This window comes from Ovis aries, chromosome X (genome assembly GCF_016772045.2).
Source record: "Ovis aries strain OAR_USU_Benz2616 breed Rambouillet chromosome X, ARS-UI_Ramb_v3.0, whole genome shotgun sequence".
NCBI classification, from domain to species: domain Eukaryota; kingdom Metazoa; phylum Chordata; class Mammalia; order Artiodactyla; family Bovidae; genus Ovis; species Ovis aries.
Genome location: NC_056080.1, coordinates 57,384,540 through 57,402,593, shown reverse-complemented (window position 1 = coordinate 57,402,593; position 18,054 = coordinate 57,384,540). Strand labels below are relative to the sequence as shown.

General features: G+C 42.0%; 2 protein-coding genes across 2 annotated transcripts in view; one reads left to right on the top strand and one right to left on the bottom strand.

Annotated features, from left to right (window-relative positions):
- The window catches only part of ZNF81 (zinc finger protein 81), a 746,478-nt gene that overhangs the window by 61,502 nt on the left and 666,922 nt on the right, over positions 1-18,054 (top strand). The window lies entirely within an intron of this gene.
- The window catches only part of ZNF41 (zinc finger protein 41), a 42,923-nt gene that overhangs the window by 19,659 nt on the left and 5,210 nt on the right, over positions 1-18,054 (bottom strand). Inside the window, 1 exon segment of the mRNA XM_004023243.6 lies at positions 6,821-7,055. Coding sequence (XP_004023292.3) covers positions 6,821-6,892 — 72 coding nt within the window. The 5' untranslated portion in view covers positions 6,893-7,055.

The window sequence follows — 18,054 nt, the reverse complement described above, 5'->3', positions numbered from 1 at the left end:
CCAGTTTTTTAAGGAATTTCCACACTGTTCTCCATAGGGACTGGTCACTTTCTACTTTATTCAGTAGGTAATAATCTATTACTATTATGATTTCTTTTGCTACTCAAATTGTCCCAGATTTGACCAGAGGGAGCTCCTTAAAAGTGGCTCCTGTGTCATTCTGACATGTTCCCATCATTTGAGTGCTTCATTACTTCCAAGCATAATGAGTTCTTCTATATCATTTTGTACTTTTCTCTGTTCTAACCCCGGAGTAAGTCATTTCTCCAAGAAGTTCTAGTTCCTATTAGTGACAAATGGTAAATCAAAGTGTGCTCATTGTGCCTGGCATATAATCGTCCTTTCAGCACTCAGAGCAAGGAATGTTTTTCCTTATATGAGACTGCCAACTAATCAATATAGAAGAAATGATGGAATCAGAAAAACACCATTAGGAAAATAGCACAGTTATTAATTGCTACAGGCAAGAATTGTTGCTTGATGCTATAATCAATGGACAAAAGCATGAGAAACAGGATATTCACATAATCCCAGAGTATTTTCCCACAAAATTTTGGGTTGGCCAAAAAGTTCATTCAGGGTTTTCCACAAAAGGTTACAGAAAAACTTGAATGAACTTTTGGGCCAACCCAATAGTTATTAATTACAAAGAGAAAGATAGTAACTTATTTAGTACCTGACAGGCAACATCTTAGTCAGGTGATCAAAGTTAACATCATCAATAAAGGACAAATTAATATTGAATGCTTGCTGATATGACACACTGAGAACACAGCATCATTTCTGTGATATTCCTGACAAAAATGAATAACCTGAATCTAATTATGAGGAAGCAAGAAACAAACCCAAAATGAGGGACATTCTTCCAAATGATCAGTGTCGTGAAAGTCAAGGAAGGGCTAGAACTCTTTCAGAAAGGCTAAAGGGACATGAGAACTAAACACAATACATGTGCCTGGATTGGATCCTAAATCGGGCAGAAATGCCAAAAAGGATGTATTGTGACAATTGGGGAAATTATTTACAAATGGTATGTTAGTAGAGAATTGATGCTTTCAAACTGTGGTGCTGGAGAAGATTCTTGAGATCCCTTGGCCTACAAGGAGATAAATCAATCCTAAAGGAAATCAACCCTGAATATTCATTGGAAGGACTGATGTCTAAGCTGAAGCTCCAATATTTTGGACACCTGATGTGTGAAGAGCTGACTCACTGGAAAAGACTCTGATGCTGGGAAAGATTGAAGGCAAAAGTAGAAGGGGGTTACAGAGGATGAGACGGTTAGATAGCATCACTGACTCAATGGACATGAATCTGAGCAAACTACAGGAGATAGTGGACAGAGGAGCCTTCGCGTTCATGGGGTCACAAAGAGTCAGACACAACTTAGTGACTGAACAACATCATACACATAAATACATAAATTGAGAAGAGAAAGCAAATGTGACAAAATGTTAACAGTGATTTGGGGTGAAAGGCAAAAGAATCAAGTTTCAAAATGATCAATGCTTTAAAACTCAGGAGAAAACATAGATGAACATTCGTTTAAGGCAAGGATTTCCTAAACAGGACAGAAAATGCACTAAGTATCAAGACAAGATCTAGTGATTCAGCTATGAGGAAATGAGGAGCCTTTATTCATTGAAAGATCCTTTGTTCTTTGGGGGCCCTTATTAGTAAGTGCGCAGGGACACAGAGCAGGCACAGAACGCACAGTACCTGCTCCACCACCAGCAGCTCCAGAGGGAGATCCACAAGCACTGGGCCATGCCCAGCACTTCTCCACCCACCAGTTCTCCCGGGCACAGCCTCGAAGGTTGCCAAGAGGAGGAAATCCACCGGAGCCTCTAGCCACACACCTGACCTGCTCTCCCTCACTGCCCAAGGGCACTTACCCAGGGCAAGTCCCAGGGTCAGGCTTGAGGGAAGCTCTCATTCTGCCTGCCCACCCTCCTGATCCTTGTTCTCTTGCCTGTGACCTGAGCCAGGACAGACTGGGAGGTGTGTAGGTGACACAGAGGAGGAGCCTCAGATGTGGGGGAGGGGTGGCTACTTGCCAACTAGGGTGGAAAAATTAAAATATTCTACCATTTGGCATTGTTAAACATTAAAAAAAAACTTTTTTATTGAATGATAGTTAATTTACAATGTTGTGTTAGTTTCAGGTATACAGCAAACATATATATATATATTCATATATATGTATGTATTATATATACATATATGTATTCCTTTTCAAACATTGTGAAACATTTTAACAACTCTGACAGCCTAAGCTGGCAGACAAAAAGACCATCTTCACCTGTCTCTCCCTCCCTTGGATTCACACAGGGAAAGTGTACAAAGATCTTGCCAGGCACAGATGCCCCACTTCCATCCCTTTCCCCACCAAAATAAGACACTTTTTCGGACTCTACCCTGCCTGGGAGGGGTTATGTGAGGTGATGGACAGGGGGTTTTGGAGCTAGCAATTAGGATACAAAGTTGCTAATACAGACCCATCCAGATTCTAGCCTCACCAGCCACATATTAAAAGGTATGGTTTTCTGGCCCATTTCCACCATGGAGGATGGCCTGTGTTTCTGCCACCACCAGAACCCCTACAAGGACTTCCTCATCCTATGTGAGGATCCCTGCTAAGCCCCTGATGGCTCACCAGTGAACCACACAGCAGTGTCTCCCTTCAGGGTCATCTGTGTCCTAGAACGCTCTGCACTCTCAGCCCTGGGGCACACTATGCTGCCAGGATCCGTCAATCACTGCCCATTTTGTCCCTGGCCATCTGCTCTGTCCCACTCTGCAGTCAGCCTGCTGGGGCTCAGTCCTCCAGCTTCAGGGCTGCTCTCACTCCTGCCCCAGCACACTTGTCCATCACCTACTGTGAGATGATCCTGCCCTTCTAAACCCTATCCCAGCCTAGCAGACGCGTTCTCAGGGCACTTACTAGGCTGCCTGAAAAAGTGCAATGTAGTTCACTCTGCCTTACTCAGGGCTAGATACCCAACTTCTCTGCATGTTCCTACTTAGCTGGGGGTGCCCTGGTCTTTCCTGCTCCCTCTGGCTGTTCCCCTTCTCATCAGATTTGTTCTCTGTGTACTCCTCCCTCTGTCTTTGCCTGCTTACCCTGCCCACTCCTGTCCCCTGACTTCTCCGGCTCCTTCTACTGCCTCTTGTTTCCTCTGCATGGTCCCCATTCTGACTCTTCCTTGGTCCCTGTTTACTGTTCCCTCTAAATGTTTCTTGTTATTTCTGAGTGTCCTCTGGTCTCTTTCCTGATGCCTCTGTTTATTGCTTCCTCTGATGGTCCCTTGTTTCATTGTTCCATGCCTCCTATTTCTTCTTCCCTCCGACTGATCCCTGGTGCCCCTGACTGTCCTGTGTTCCCTTTGGCAGCTGTCCCTCTAGCTGATCCTTAGTCTGTGGTACCATTATGGTTGTGCCCATTCCATCTGACTGCTCCCTGGTCCTGATGAGGCTTTCTCATTCCTTCTACTTGACACAGACTGACTGCCCTTTGAGTTTTCTGACTTCTCTCTAGACTCAATTCTTTCCTGTCCCTTAGGCTGTCCTGGAATGCATTTCTAATATGCTCTCATCTGATGCTCCTGTGTCTGGTCCATGGACCACACTCTGTGGAGCACTGGTCTACCCAGCTCCTAGTCTAGGCTCTTGATCATCAGTGTATACTACTTCTGTGTGCTCTGTGACACTGTACTTTCATCTTCTCCATCATTTGCATTGTCTGACCTTCAGTTCCTTTGACTGTTTCTTGGGCAAGGTGAACAACTGTCCCAGTATGCCCAGGATTTTCCCTGTTTTAGCACTGAAGCCTCACATCCCAGGAAGCCCCTGTTGCCCTATCCCTCTGGAACTCTGGATGTTCCCTGGCTCCTGCAACTCTCTATTAACCCCAGTACCCACTACATGGGGCCTCTGGCTTTGGGAATGGATACTATGCCTTTCAGCTCTTCTCTAGTCTCTCTAGTTGTTCGCTAGTAAGTCGGCCTACTATCCAATACCAGGTACACTTTTGATGCCCACTGTGCTGTTCCCTAGTCCTCTGGTTAGGCCCCAGAACTTCTAGAGCACACCCAGCACAGCTTTGCTGTTCCCCAGCCTCAGCGACTGTTCCTTATTGCCCCTGGTGCCCTTGGCTACTGCTCAGCTTTGGAGGCCCCTTTCTGTCTCTCCAACTGTCCCATGGGTTTGTCACTTCCCTGCTCCTCCAACCTGTTCCGCAGCTTCAGCAGCTGGTAGCAGCTTCCTCTGGCTGCTGCCTACTCCCAGGCTCGTCTTTCCCATTTCTCCCCATTTCCTGTCCCCTGGTACCAGTGCCTTTCCCCACCCCCTCAGATTTTCCGTCTGACCCCTGGTATCTTTGAAGTGGCTTATCTGGCAGGCTGTTACCCAACACACCAAACATTTTTGTTTTTTCCATCTAGCTGAGTTTTCTGTTTCCTCATCCCTCCGGCTGGTCTCTGTTCCCTCTGGCTGCTATCTGATTCCTCTATCTCCTGGTCTCTCCTCCTATTTTGAAATCTTTCTGATTGTTCTCATACCTTCTGGCTCTTGCGTGCTCCCCACTATTAAAACTTCTCCAGCTTAGACTACTGTTTCTTGGTCTCTTTGCTGCTCTCTGGCCTCTGGCTCTTGTTTTTCCATTGCCTCTGTTTGTTCCACTGCACTCCCACCTGTCTCCTGTGCCCCTTGGCTATCTTCCATCTGAAGTATGTGCACCATGGTCCCTCTAGATGTTCCCTGGGCTATTCCCTATCTCTCTTTCTTTTACTGACTCCTCTTCATGTTTTTCAGCTTCAGTCACTATTTCTTAGCCCAACTAGCTGTTCCTTACCCCTGGGGACATTTTTATTGGTTTCGTGGTATCTCTGCCCATTTTCTTGCTTCTTGACATCTAATGAAAAAAACTAAGAACTTAACAAATAAATACGTGAATAAATAACATTCACCAGGGTCTTTGTCATTTCCATTTCTTCTTGAACAGGGGGCATAAATCTATGGTTGGCAACAAAAACCTACTATATATCACAGGGAACTCTGCTCAATGTTATGTGGCAGCCTGGATGGGAGGGTGGTTTGGGAGAGAATGGATACATGTATATGTATGGCTGAGTCCCTTCACTGCTCACTTGAAATTATCACAACATTGTTAATTGGCTATACCCCAATGCAAACATGTTTTTGGTGTTAAAAATATAAATTAAATTAAAAAATAAGTCTATGGTTGGGAAGGAAGACACGAGTCTTGTGCCTTGCAGAGACCAGAATCATTCATCCAGAAATTCCCACACATTGGCTGGGCAAGGGGCCATGTGCAGAAGGACTGGGGAGGACCACATTGCTGTGACCCCCAACTCGTGGGTCTGTGACTGATCTGATAGAGCAGAAACCAGACAAGGACAGTTTTCCAGAGTGGAAGTGCCCTACTGTAAGGCAGCAGTTTGTTTATCATTCAATGTCCCTATACATTTTACTCAAAATATAACTTCAGTGACTTGGGCAAAAAGATTTAAATGTAAGAATTTCACCATAGCAGTTTTCATCACAATAGAAAACCTCGAATGCCCTAAGTTCACATACAGCGGACTGGTTAAATGATAGTTTATCCAAAGGCTAAAAAGCTCTTATGTTATGTATCATGTGAAGAAAAATATTTACTGTCTAGAAAATTATACTGAAGTGCCAACTTAAAAAAGGAAACAACCAAATACTACAATTTCATTTTTAAACTTGAACTGTATTGTGTATATGTGTGTGGTATGTATGTACACTCTCAGCCCCACATGTATATATCCACATAGCCACATACATGCACATATAAAGGGAAAAAACTATGGAAAGAAGCTAAATGCTAACAATGGTTAACTTTGACTAATGCTGAAATTACAAGCAATGTTTTATTTTCTTCTATTTACTTACCTGCATATTCTAAATAATGAAATTATTAAAAAATAAATATCAAAATAAGTTTGAAAAGCTTAATGTTATTCTAATGACCACATGATCCTGAGCTCCTCTGACAACCAGCCTGTCCCCAGAGTTGACAGTAGACTCAGGATAGTTGGAAGCTGTGGGGCAGGGTCTGGCTCCCTTGTATTCCTCTGTTTACACAATTTCCAGGGAACTTTTAGTGGGAAAGCTGGTCTTGGCTGGAGTGTGGTGAGGGTGGAGGACACAGTCAGGAGACCTGGTACCAGTCCACTGCTGTCACTCAAAACCCCAGGGGCCTGGGCAAGTCATGTACCTTCCCAGGCCACTTTATTAATCTTTGAGAGGAGTAGGAAGAACTAGAAGGGCCCTAGAGACTGTGCTCACCCTACTACCCTGCCATCCTCTAAGCTCCATAAAAGGGGACTTTTCTCCCTAGATCAGGATAGAGGCAGAATCAGCAAATCCCCGAGGATCAGCTGAGTGTGTGCACAGAGCCAATGGGTAGTGGAGGGTCTATGCTGGGCATCAGGGATAGTGTCTCCATGGCTGGGGCCAGTGGTCACTTCTAGCTGGATCTTACCCACAGACACTCTGCACGGACCTGCTTCCCCTTCCCCCAGGCTGTGCGGCTGACCTTCCATCCCACCTTTCCTCCATCAGCTGCATCATATTTTCCACTGAAACAGGAAGGGATCTGGACGCAGGACACCAGCCATGTGGCGCTCACCCTCAGCAGGGGGATGGTGATTCATTTCAGGGGCAGCAAGTCTGCAGTTTTCCCCTCCTGTCCCCGCCCTAAGTCCCTAGCAACAGGTCAGAACCATCTCCTCACTGAATGAACTCCTGCCCCTGAAGCCCTCTCCCTCCTCACCTCACACATGCTGCCTTGTCCCTCTGCAGCCAGGTCTGGGGGCCACTGGCGATAGCGCTGGTTGGCTGGCATCTTCTTCAACCCTTGGACTCTCTTGCTCACAACGCTGCTCTTCTTGAGACCCTGAGGCGAGGCTGGTTGGTGGACTCAGTGTGAGCTTGTGGAGCTGGAAGGAAGATCCTGCAGCCTTCACTATGGGGTCTGGCCCAAGGGCTCTGCAGAGATTTCAAAAAACCTGGAAAGGCAGTGTCCATGTGGTCAATCATTCAGCATTCAGCATTCAACCCACAAGTGTTTCCTGGGGGCACCAAAGAATAGTTAACACTGGATAGTGTGTTCAGTGACCAACACCTGTGTAGGATGTGGACAAAACTCATGTAAAATGAATGAGAATTTTAATTCCAGCTCTTCTGTATTCTAGCTAGAATCTAGGGAAGTCACTTTAGTCTGAGTTTTTTCACTTTAAAACTGAGAATGAAAACACCCATGTCACAGGGCTATTAGAGTTAAATGACATGATACTTCAAAAGTACTCACTCTTATTTGGCACTGGGAAAACACATCCCATTGATATTAAATATTGCTGTTACTATAAGGTGCAAGGAATGTTTTGTTAGTACTTCATTTAATTTTCAAACTCATCATATGAACTAGGTATTACTTTTTCCTATTATTCTCTTTACCATCAGATAGAGCTGTTTGTAGCTAGTAAGAAATTTGCCCCTGGTCAGGGAACTAAGATCCCACAAGCCACGTGGTGCAGCTATATATATATATAAATTACCCCAAGGTTACTTAGATTAGGGGAAGGACAGGGATTCAAACCCAGGTCTGGCTAACTCTAAAGTACATTTTCTTTAACTACTGGGCCATATGGTATTCTATATGTGGAAGAATCACAACAAACATTATTTCTGTTTCTTGATGCCTTTAAAGTGCTCTGGCTGAAGGGTGACCATATCACAAATGCATAAACCAGTATTTTGTATAATTCAGTGTACATTCTGGGAAATTTATAGAGCCCACTCTCTTTTGCCAAAGATGGAAACATAAACTCTTTGTACCCTCTCTTCCAATTCCCATCTGGCCCTGAAAGTCAACATGTCTGCACAGGCTCCTAAATTGGTAACCTACACTGCTTGACAAAAACTGTGTCCCAAATGGTGCCATCAACTGGTTTCCTTAGGCTCTTCAAATAATCAACAACACAGGCAACACAACCTCAATAGAAAATCAACTATTAATCTGTTCAATGGGTCCAACCTGACTTCCTATAGGACTCTATAACTCACAGCCCATATATAGAGTCAGGGACACTCATAAGCCCCAAAATAGACCATCACATACTAAATCAAATGTCCTGCAATTACCAATGTTCATAGGTCCCAATCAATGACTCCTATAGGGTTGCTAAAACTGACCCCCAAAGACCTGAAATCCAAGGCTTGCAATGAATCTTTTACCACCTCAGTGTCCCAATCAATAACTCTCATGGACTGATCAATGACTTCAAATCTCCAACTCTTATAAAACCTCAAGAATTTCTACAGAGGTCCCAATTACCCACATATGTCTAATTATGTTTCTTCAAGGATTTCCCAAGATTATCACTCACTGATTCAACATAAATGCAGTCTATAGGCCCCAAATTATATAATCTTCAGTTCAGTTCAGTCGCTAAGTCGTGTCCGACTCTTCGCAACCCCATGCACTGCAGCATGCCAGGCCTCCCTGTCCATCACCAACTCCCGGAGTCCACCCAAACCCATGTCCATTGAGTTGGTGATGCCATCCAACCATCTCATCCTCTGTCGTTCCCTTCTCCTCTGCCCTCAATCTTTCCCAGCATCATGGTCTTTTCAAATGAGTCAGCTCTTCGCATCAGGTGGCCAAAGTTATTGGAGTTTCAGCTTCAGCATCAATCCTTCCAATCAACACCCAGGACTGATCCCTTTAGGATGGACTGGTTGGATCTCCTTGCAGTCCAAGGGACTCTCAAGAGTCTTCTCCAACACCACAGTTCAAAAGCATCAATTCTTTGGTGCTTAGCTTACTTTATAGTCCAACTCTCACATCCATACATGACTACTTGAAAAACCATAGCCTTGACTAGATGGACCTTCGTTGGCAAAGTAATGTCTCTGCTTTTTAACATGCTGTCTAGGTTGGTCATAGCTTTTTTTTCGAGTGAGAGAGTCAATTCCTAGGCAGATTGATAAGATCTCCTAGGGGTCCCCAAGGAGGAGAAAGGGGCCTGGGGCTCTCAAAGCGGAGATAGGGCTCTGAAATTCTCAAGGAGGAGGAAAGGACAAACATCTTTTTTTCTCTGCATTCCTTAGTCTCAGTCACATAATGCATTTTTTCTTTAAGTATGAAGCTGATGATTACACCACAAACAGCTCAGTTTAAACTCGGAGAAACTGTCCTCAGTCAGGATACAACAGCAGTGTATCCTGACTGAGGACAGTTTCTCCTTCCTGAAAACCTTCTGACTAATCCTGATATCTTACAGTGTAAATTATGGGACTGGGTCTGGTAAAATTTTCAAAGACTTGAGACATTCTTTTGATTTATTGTAATAATTAATTTAAATTAATTAAATAATTAATTTAAAAGTATAAAATTCCCTTGTTAACACTTGCAAGGGGTGGCATTCTCCATCCCCCTTCTGATGTTTATGTCAGAAGCTTTCTCTGTCCCTTTTCTTACTTTAATACTCTGCTACACAAAAGTTCTTAAGTGATCAAGCCTGGTCCCTCGTCCCAAAGCTAAATCTTCTTCTTTGGAGATCACGAATTGGACATTGTTTACCATAAGCTATCACAAGGAGCAAGTGTCTTTTAATTTCATGGCTGCAATCACCATCTGCAGTGATTTTGGAGCCCCCCAAAATAAAGCCTGTCACCGTTTCCATTGTTTCCCTATCTATTTGCCATGCAGTGATGGGACCAGATGCCATGATCTTCGTTTTCTGAATGTTGAGCTTTAAGCCAACTTTTTCACTCTCCTCTTTCACTCTTTCATCAAGAGGCTCTTTAGTTCTTCTTCACTTTCTGCCATAAGGGTGGCATCATCTGCATATCTGAGGTTATTGATATTTCTCCTGGCAATCTTGATTCCAGCTTGTGCTTCATTCCCCCACCCCCCAGGCATTTTGCATGATATACTCTGCATTTAAGTTAAATAAGCAGGGTGACAATATACAGCCTTGACGTACTCCTTTCCTGATTTGGAACCAGTCTGCTGTTCCATGTCCAGTTCTAACTGTTGCTTCTTGACCTGCATACAGATTTCTCAGGAGGCAGATCAGGTGGTCTGGTATTCCCATCTCTTTCAGAATTTTCCACAGTTTGTTGTGATCCACACAGTCAAAGGCTTTGGCGTAGTCAATGAAGCAGATGTTTTTCTGGAACTCTCTTGCTTTTTGATGATCGAACGGATGTTGGCAATTTGATCTCTGGTTCCTCTGCCTTTTCTAAATCCAGCTCGAACAACTGGAAGTTCTCGGTTCACATACTGTTGAAACCTGGCTTGGAGGATTTTGAGTATTACTTTGCTAACGTGTGAGATGAATGTAATTGTGCGGTAGTTTGAGGATTCTTTGGCATTGCCTTTCTTTGGGATTGGAATGAAAACTGACCTTTTCCAGATAATCTTATTGGACTTTAACTCCATGACCCTCCCCCACAAAAATCCTTGCAATCCTTCACTCCCAGAGGAACCAAATCAACCCCAAATCTGGTTTGGCACTGAATTTAAAGGGTAAAAAGAAACTTTAAAATGCTGCCGGGGTGACTTTCCTGGTGGTCTATTGACTAAGACTCCATGCTCCCAATGCATGGAGCCTGGGTTCAATCCCTGGTCAGAGAACTAGATCCCACATGCTGGAACTAAGAGTTTACATGCTGCAACTAAAGATCCTGAATGCTACAACTAATACTGAAGACATCAGGTGCCACAACGAAGCCCCAGTGCAACCAAATAAATTTTAAAAATAAATAAATACATAAAAATAATATCACATGAAAAGCTTCCATTAAAAGAATAGTTGTAAAAAAAATGCTCCCAAGCAGAAACAACATGCTATTTACAATGGAAAGGGATCACAATGGCACTAGACTTATTTGCAACAATTAAAAAACATATTAGACAAAAAACATCTAAAAATTACTGAGAGAAAGGGACTGAGATTTAAGAATTTAAAACCCACTCATACTCAATACCATTCTTCTGTCAGAGCAAAACACAATTTTAGACATACAAACATTTACAGTATTATATGGCAATATTAGCATCTTAGGAGAATACTCAAGGGAATAGTATAAACAATTACAAAGTAAATAGTAATAAAAAACTCAAAATTGGAGGAATGCACTTTTGAGAAATGATTATTGCAATTGATATATACTTATAACTGAGTAAAGAAAAATAATGTAATTGGGCATTTGGAACAAATAACACTGTTACTTTGTGGCTCAGCTGGTAAAGAATCTGCCTGCAATGCAGGAGACCTGGGTTCGATCCCTGGGTTGGAAAGATCCCCTGGAGAAGGGAAAGGCTACCCACTCCAGTACTTTGGCCTGGAGAATTCCATGGACTGTATAGTCCATGGAGTCACAAAAAGTCAGAAACAACTGAATGACTTTCACTTCATTATTATTAAGTGGAAAAAAATTTAAATAACCTATCCAAGGTCACACAGATTCTAAGTCTTACTCCAGAGCCTGTTCTCTTAATAATTATGTTATGATGACATCCATCTGTATGGATGTGAGAAAGGAAAAGTGAAGTCGCTCAGTTGTGTCCGACTCTTTGCAACCCCATGGACTGTAGCCTACCAGGCTCTTCCATCCATGAGATTTTCCAGGCAAGAGTACTGGAGTGGGTTGCTATTTCCTTCTCCAACAGATGTGAGAGTTGGACCATAAAGAAGGCTGAGTGCTGAAGCATTGATGCTTTCAAACTGTGGTGATGGAAAAGACTCTTGAGAGTCCCTTGGACAGCAAGGAGATCAAACCAGTAAATCCTAAAGGAAATCAATCCTGAAATATTCATTGGAAGGATTGATGCTGAAGCAGAAGCTCCAATACTTTGGTCACCTGATGCAAACAGCCGACTCATTGGAAAAGACCCTGATGTTTGGAAAGACTAAAAGCAAAAGGAGAATGGGTTGGCAGAGGATAAGATGGTTAGATAGCATCACCGATTCAATGGACATGAACTTGAGCAAACTCTGGGAGATAATGCAGAACAGAGGAGCCTGGTGCTACAGTCCATGGGATCACAAACAGTCGGACACAACTTAGTGACTGAACAAAAACAACAACAAATGCTGAAAACTATAAAACGCCGATGAGGCAAATCAACAAAGATCTAAATAAATGTATAGATACTGTGTCTGTGGCATGGTAAAAATACCAATTCTCCAGATTTAATACAATTTTTACCAAAATCTCAGCAAGAATTTTTTGTACATATAGGCGAAATTATTCTAAAATCTGTGTGAAAAGACAAAGGATATACAATAGAGAATAGTTAAAGCAATTCTGACAAAGAATCAAGTGGGAAAAATCAACATACCTGATTTCATACTTTTTATTTACCCCGGGTGGCACTAGTGGTAAAGTGTCCGACTGCCAATACAGAAGACTTAATAGACGTGGGTTTGATCTCTGGGATGGGAAGATTCCCTGGAGGAGGACACAGCAACCCACTACAGTATTCTTGCATAGAAAATCCTATGGACAGAGGAGCCTGGCCGGCTACATTCCATAGGGTGGCAAAGAGACGGATACGACTGAAGCAACATAGAACCCACACATAGGAATCAAGACAATGAGGTATAGATGAATGGATAGGCACACAGACCAATGGAACAGAATCAGTTCAATTCAATTCAGTTCAGTTCAGTTGCTCCATTGTGTCTGACGCTTTGCAACCTCATGGACTGCAGCACACCAGGCCTCCCTGTCCATCACCAACTCCCAGAGTTTACTCAAACTCATGTCCATTGAGTCAGTGATGCCATCCAACCATCTCATTCTCTGTTGTCCCCTTCTCCTCCCACCTTCAATCTTTCCCAGGATCAGGGTCTTTTCCACTGAGTCAGTTCTTCCCATCAGGTGGCCAAAGTGTTGGAGTTTCAGCTTTAGCATCAGTCCTTCCAATGAATATTCAGGACTGATTTCCTTTAGGATGGACTGGTGGGAGTCCAAGGGGCCTCAAGAGTCTTCTCTAACACCACAGTTCAAAAGTATCAAATCTTCAGCACTAAGCTTCCTTTATAGTCCAACTCTCACATCCATACATGACAACTGGAAAAACAATAGCTTTGACTAGACGGACCTTTGTTGGCAAAGTAATGTCTCTGCTTTTTGATATGTTGTCTATGTTGGTCATAACTTTTCTTCCAAGGAGTAAGCGTCTTTTAATTTCAGGGTTTCAGTCACCATATGCAGTGATTTTGGAGCCCCCCAAAATAAAGCCTGTCACTGTCTCCCCATCTATTTCCCATGAAGTGATGGGACCTGATGCCATGATCTTAGTTTTCTGAATGTTGAGCTTTAAGCCAACTTTTTCACTCTCCTCTTTCACTTTCATCAAGAGGCTCTTTAGTTCCTCTTCACTTTCTGCCATAAGGGTGGTGTCATTTGCATATCTGAGGTTATTGATATTACTCCTGGCAATCTTGATTCCAGCTTGTGTTTCTTCCAGTCCAGCATTTCTCATGATGTACTCTGCATATAAGTTAAATAAGCAGGGTGACAGTATATAGCCCTGATGTACTCCTTTCCCTATTTGGTACCAGTCTGTTCCATGTCCAGTTCTACCTGTTGCTTCCTGCCCTGCATACAGATTTCTCAAGAGGCAGGTCAGGTAGTCTGGTATTCCCATCTCTTTAATAATTTTCTACAGTTTGTGATTATCCACACAGTCAAAGGCTTTGGCGTAGTCAAGAATTTTCTATAGTTGTAGCGATCCACACAGTCAAAGGCTTTGGCGTAGTCAATGAAGCAGATGTTTTTCTGGAACTCTCTTGCTTTTTTGATGATCCAGCGGATGTTGGCAATTTGATCTCTGGTTCCTCTGCCTTTTCTAAATCCAGCTTGAACATCTGGAAGTTCTCAGTTCACATACTGTTGAAGCTTGGCTTGGAGAATTTTGAGCATTATTTTACAAGTGAGTGAGATGAGTGCAATTGTGCAGTAGTTTGAGGATTCTTTGGCATTGCCTTTCTTTGGGACTGGAATGAAAACTGACCTTTTCCAGTCCTGTGGCCACAGATGAGTTTACCAAATTTGCTGGCATATTGAGTGCAGCACTTTCACAGCATCATCTTTTAGGGTCTGAAATAGCTCAACTGGAATTCTATCACCTCCACTAGCTTTGTTCATAGTGATGCTTCCTAAGGCCCAGTTGACTCTGCATTCCAGGATGTCTGGCTCTAGGTGAGTGATCACACCACGGTGGTTATCTGGGTCATGAAGATCTTTTTTGTATAGTTCTTCTGTGTATTCTTGCCACCTCTTCTTAATTTCTTCTGCTTCTGTTAGGTCCATACCATTTCTGTCTTTTATTGAGCCCATTTCTGCATGAAATATTCCCTTGGTATCTCTAATTTTCTTGAAGAGATCTCTGGTCTTTCCCATTCTATTGTTTTCCTCTATTTCTTTGCACTCATCACCGAGGAAGGCTTTCTTATCCCTCCTTGCTATTCTTTGGAACTCTCCATTCAAATGGGTATATTTTTCCTTTTCTCCTTTGCTTTTTGCTTCTCTTCTTTTCACAGTTATTTGTAAGGCCTTCTCAGACAGCCATTTTCCCCACTGCTCCAGGGCCTACCATCTTGCTGAGGTTTCTCTGATCTTGGGCGTGGGATATCTCCTCATAGCCGCTTGAGCGAAGCACATGGAACAGAATAGAGGACACATAAATCGCCTCCTACAAATACAGTCATGTAAATTTTTTTACAAAGATACAAAAACAATTCAATATCTTTTCAACAAATGGTGCTAGAGTAATTGGATATTCACAAGCAAAAAACAAACAACAACAAGACATAAACAAAACAAACAAAATAAACCCAAATTAATCTCATTCTAATTGTTACACTGGGGTTTCCATAGTGGCTCAGCAGTGAAGACTCTGCCTGCAATGCAGGAGATGCTGGTTCGATCCCTGGGTAGGGAAGATCCCTTGAAGGATGGCATGGCAATCCACTCCAGTATTCTTGCCTGGAGTATCCCATGGACAGAGGAGCCTGGTGGGCTACAGTCCATAGGGTTGCAAAGAGTTGGTCAGATATGACTGAAGCAATTGAGCATGAGAATGCATAAAAAATTAACTCAAAATGGATCATAGATTTCTGTGTAAAATGTAAAACTGTTGGAAAGAAACAGAAGAGAAAATTGTCAGGACTCAGGGCTTAGTGAAGAGTTCTTAGTATGACACCAAAAACATGATTTTTTAAAAAGAAAAAAATAGATAAGTTTATCAAAATTAAAAATTGTAGCTCTGCAAAAGACACTCTTAAGAGGATGAAATGACAAGCTGCATACTGAGAGAAAATACTCACAAACCCCTTATTTGACAAAAGACTAATATTTATAACATATAAAGAACTAAATGGACAAAAGACATGAAGAGACATTTCACCAAAGAGAATATGTGGTGGGCAAATAAGCACATGAGAATATGTTCAACATCCACAGACAAGCATATCCTAACATTTATATGGAAAGACAAGACTCCTAGAATAGCTAAACCAGTCTCTTTTTTTTTTTGGCCATGCCATGTGGCAAGCAGGATCTTAGTTCCCCAACCAGGAATTGAACCCACACCTTCTGCAGTAGACTTCAGAGTCCAGTGGACCCAGAGCTAAACCAGTCTTAACTAAGAAGAATAAAGTGGGAGAATCATCCTAATAAATATTAAAAGTTTACTACATGGATATATTAATCAAAACTGATTTGGGCAGAGGGACAGACACATATCAATGGAACGGAATAGAGGATTCAGAAATAGCCCCACATAAGTATGACCAACTGATTTTTTTTTACAAACATGTAAAACAACTCAATGGTGCTAGAACAACTGTACATCCAGAGCAACCTTCCAGGTTGAATATAGATGTTCTGTGAGCAAGGCATGTCCAGAGAGGGCATGGAAGCTCTGTACCTCTCCTCCGATAAGTTGCCCTGTGGATCCCTTCCATCTGGCTGTTTCTGAATTGTATCTTTATAATAAACTGGTAAACAGTGTTTTCTTGATATCTGAGCTATTCTAGCAATTACTAAACCTGAGGAAGAGGTCCTGGGAACTCCCAATTTATAGCCAGTAAATCAGAAGTATGGGTGGCCCGGGACTTGCAGTGACTGGCATCTGAAGTGGGGGCAGTAGGATTGAGCCCTTTAATTTACGGGATCTGATGCTAACTCCAGATGGTTGTTGTTTAGTTGCTAAGTCATGTTTGACTCTGAGACCCCATGGACAGTAGCCCACCAGGCTTCTCTGCCCATGGGATTTCCCTGGCAAGAATACTGGTAGGCAGTGTCAAAATAGAAGATGGTAACGATAACCCTATATGCGAGACAGCAAAAGAGACATAGATGAGAACAGCCTTTTGGACTCTGTGGGAGAAGGCGAGGGTGGGATGATTTGAGAGAATAGCATTGAAACACGTATATTATCATATGTGAAACAGATCGCCAGTCCAGGTTCAATGCATGAGACAGGGTGCTCAGGGCTGGTGCACTGGGATGAGCCAGAGGGATAGGATGGGGAGGGGCGTGGAGGTGGGGGCTCAGGATGGGGAACACACGTATATCCATGGCTGACTCATGTTAATGTATGGCAAAACCACTACAATATTGTAAAGTAATAAGCTTCCAATTAAAATAAATAAGTTTAAAAAATTGAGTTGTTGGACATTCAGTTGGTGTCAGAGAATCAGAGAATGGCAAAGTTTTTAGATTGGACACCAAAAGCATAATCCATAAAAGGAAACACTGATAAACTGGGTCTTGTCAAAAATTTAAAAACCTTTGCTCTGAAAAAGACCAGAGGATGGGAAAGATGAAGAGAATGAAAAGACAAGCTACTGACTGTGAACAATATGTTAAGATAACATATCTGACAAAAGACTGGTATGTAGAATATATAAAACACTTTCAAAACTCAACAGTAAAATCATCCAAACAATTCAATTAGAAAATACTAACAGACATTTCACCAAAGAGGATACAGAGATGGCAAATAAACATATGAAATAGTTCCCCTATTATCTACCAGGGAAATACAAATGAAAACTACAATGAGATATCACTACACATACATCAGAATAGCTAAAATAAATGCTGACAATGCAAAATGCTGGTGAGGATGCAGAATAACTGGATCTCTCCTACCTAGCTGAAAAAATGTCTAAAGTTTATATACTATGTGATTTGATCAATATAACAATTTTGAAGTGACAAAATTTTAGACATGGAGAACAGATCAGTGGTTTCCAAGGGTTAGGAGAGACAAGAGGTGAACAGCGTGGTTATAAAAGTGCAAGGCTAGGGATCACTGTGATATTGGAACCATTCAGTATTTTGACTATGGTGATGGATACACAAAGCTTCACAGGTGATAAAATTGTATGAAACTTAGTACACACATATATGTATGAGTAAGACTGAGGAAATCTGATGAAGATGGTTGAATTGTATTAGGATCACAATTCTGGTTGGTATATTATACTTTAATTTTGTAAAATGTCACAACTGAGCAAAGTGCACAAGGGATCACTTTGCATTATTTTTTTTACAACTGCATGTGAATCCACAGTTATCTCAAAATATATTTCAATTAAAAAATGTTTAAATGATGTTCAATGTCACTGTTCAAAAAATTGTTCAAAGCTTTTGTAATCAAAGGAAACCACTGACAAAATGAAAAGACAACTTACTGAATGGGAGAAAACATTTGCAAATGATATGACTGATAAGAAATATCCAACATATTATATATAAACAGCTCATACAACTCAATAGCAAAAAGCAAACAACCCAATTTAAAAATGGGCAGAAATGATACTGTGTATAGTACCAAACCCTATATATGCTGTATCTCTTATACACATGCATACCTATGAAAAAATTAATTTACGATTTGGGTACAATAAGAGATTAACAACAACTAATAATAAAATAGAACAACTATAACAATATACTGGGACAAAAGTTAGGTAA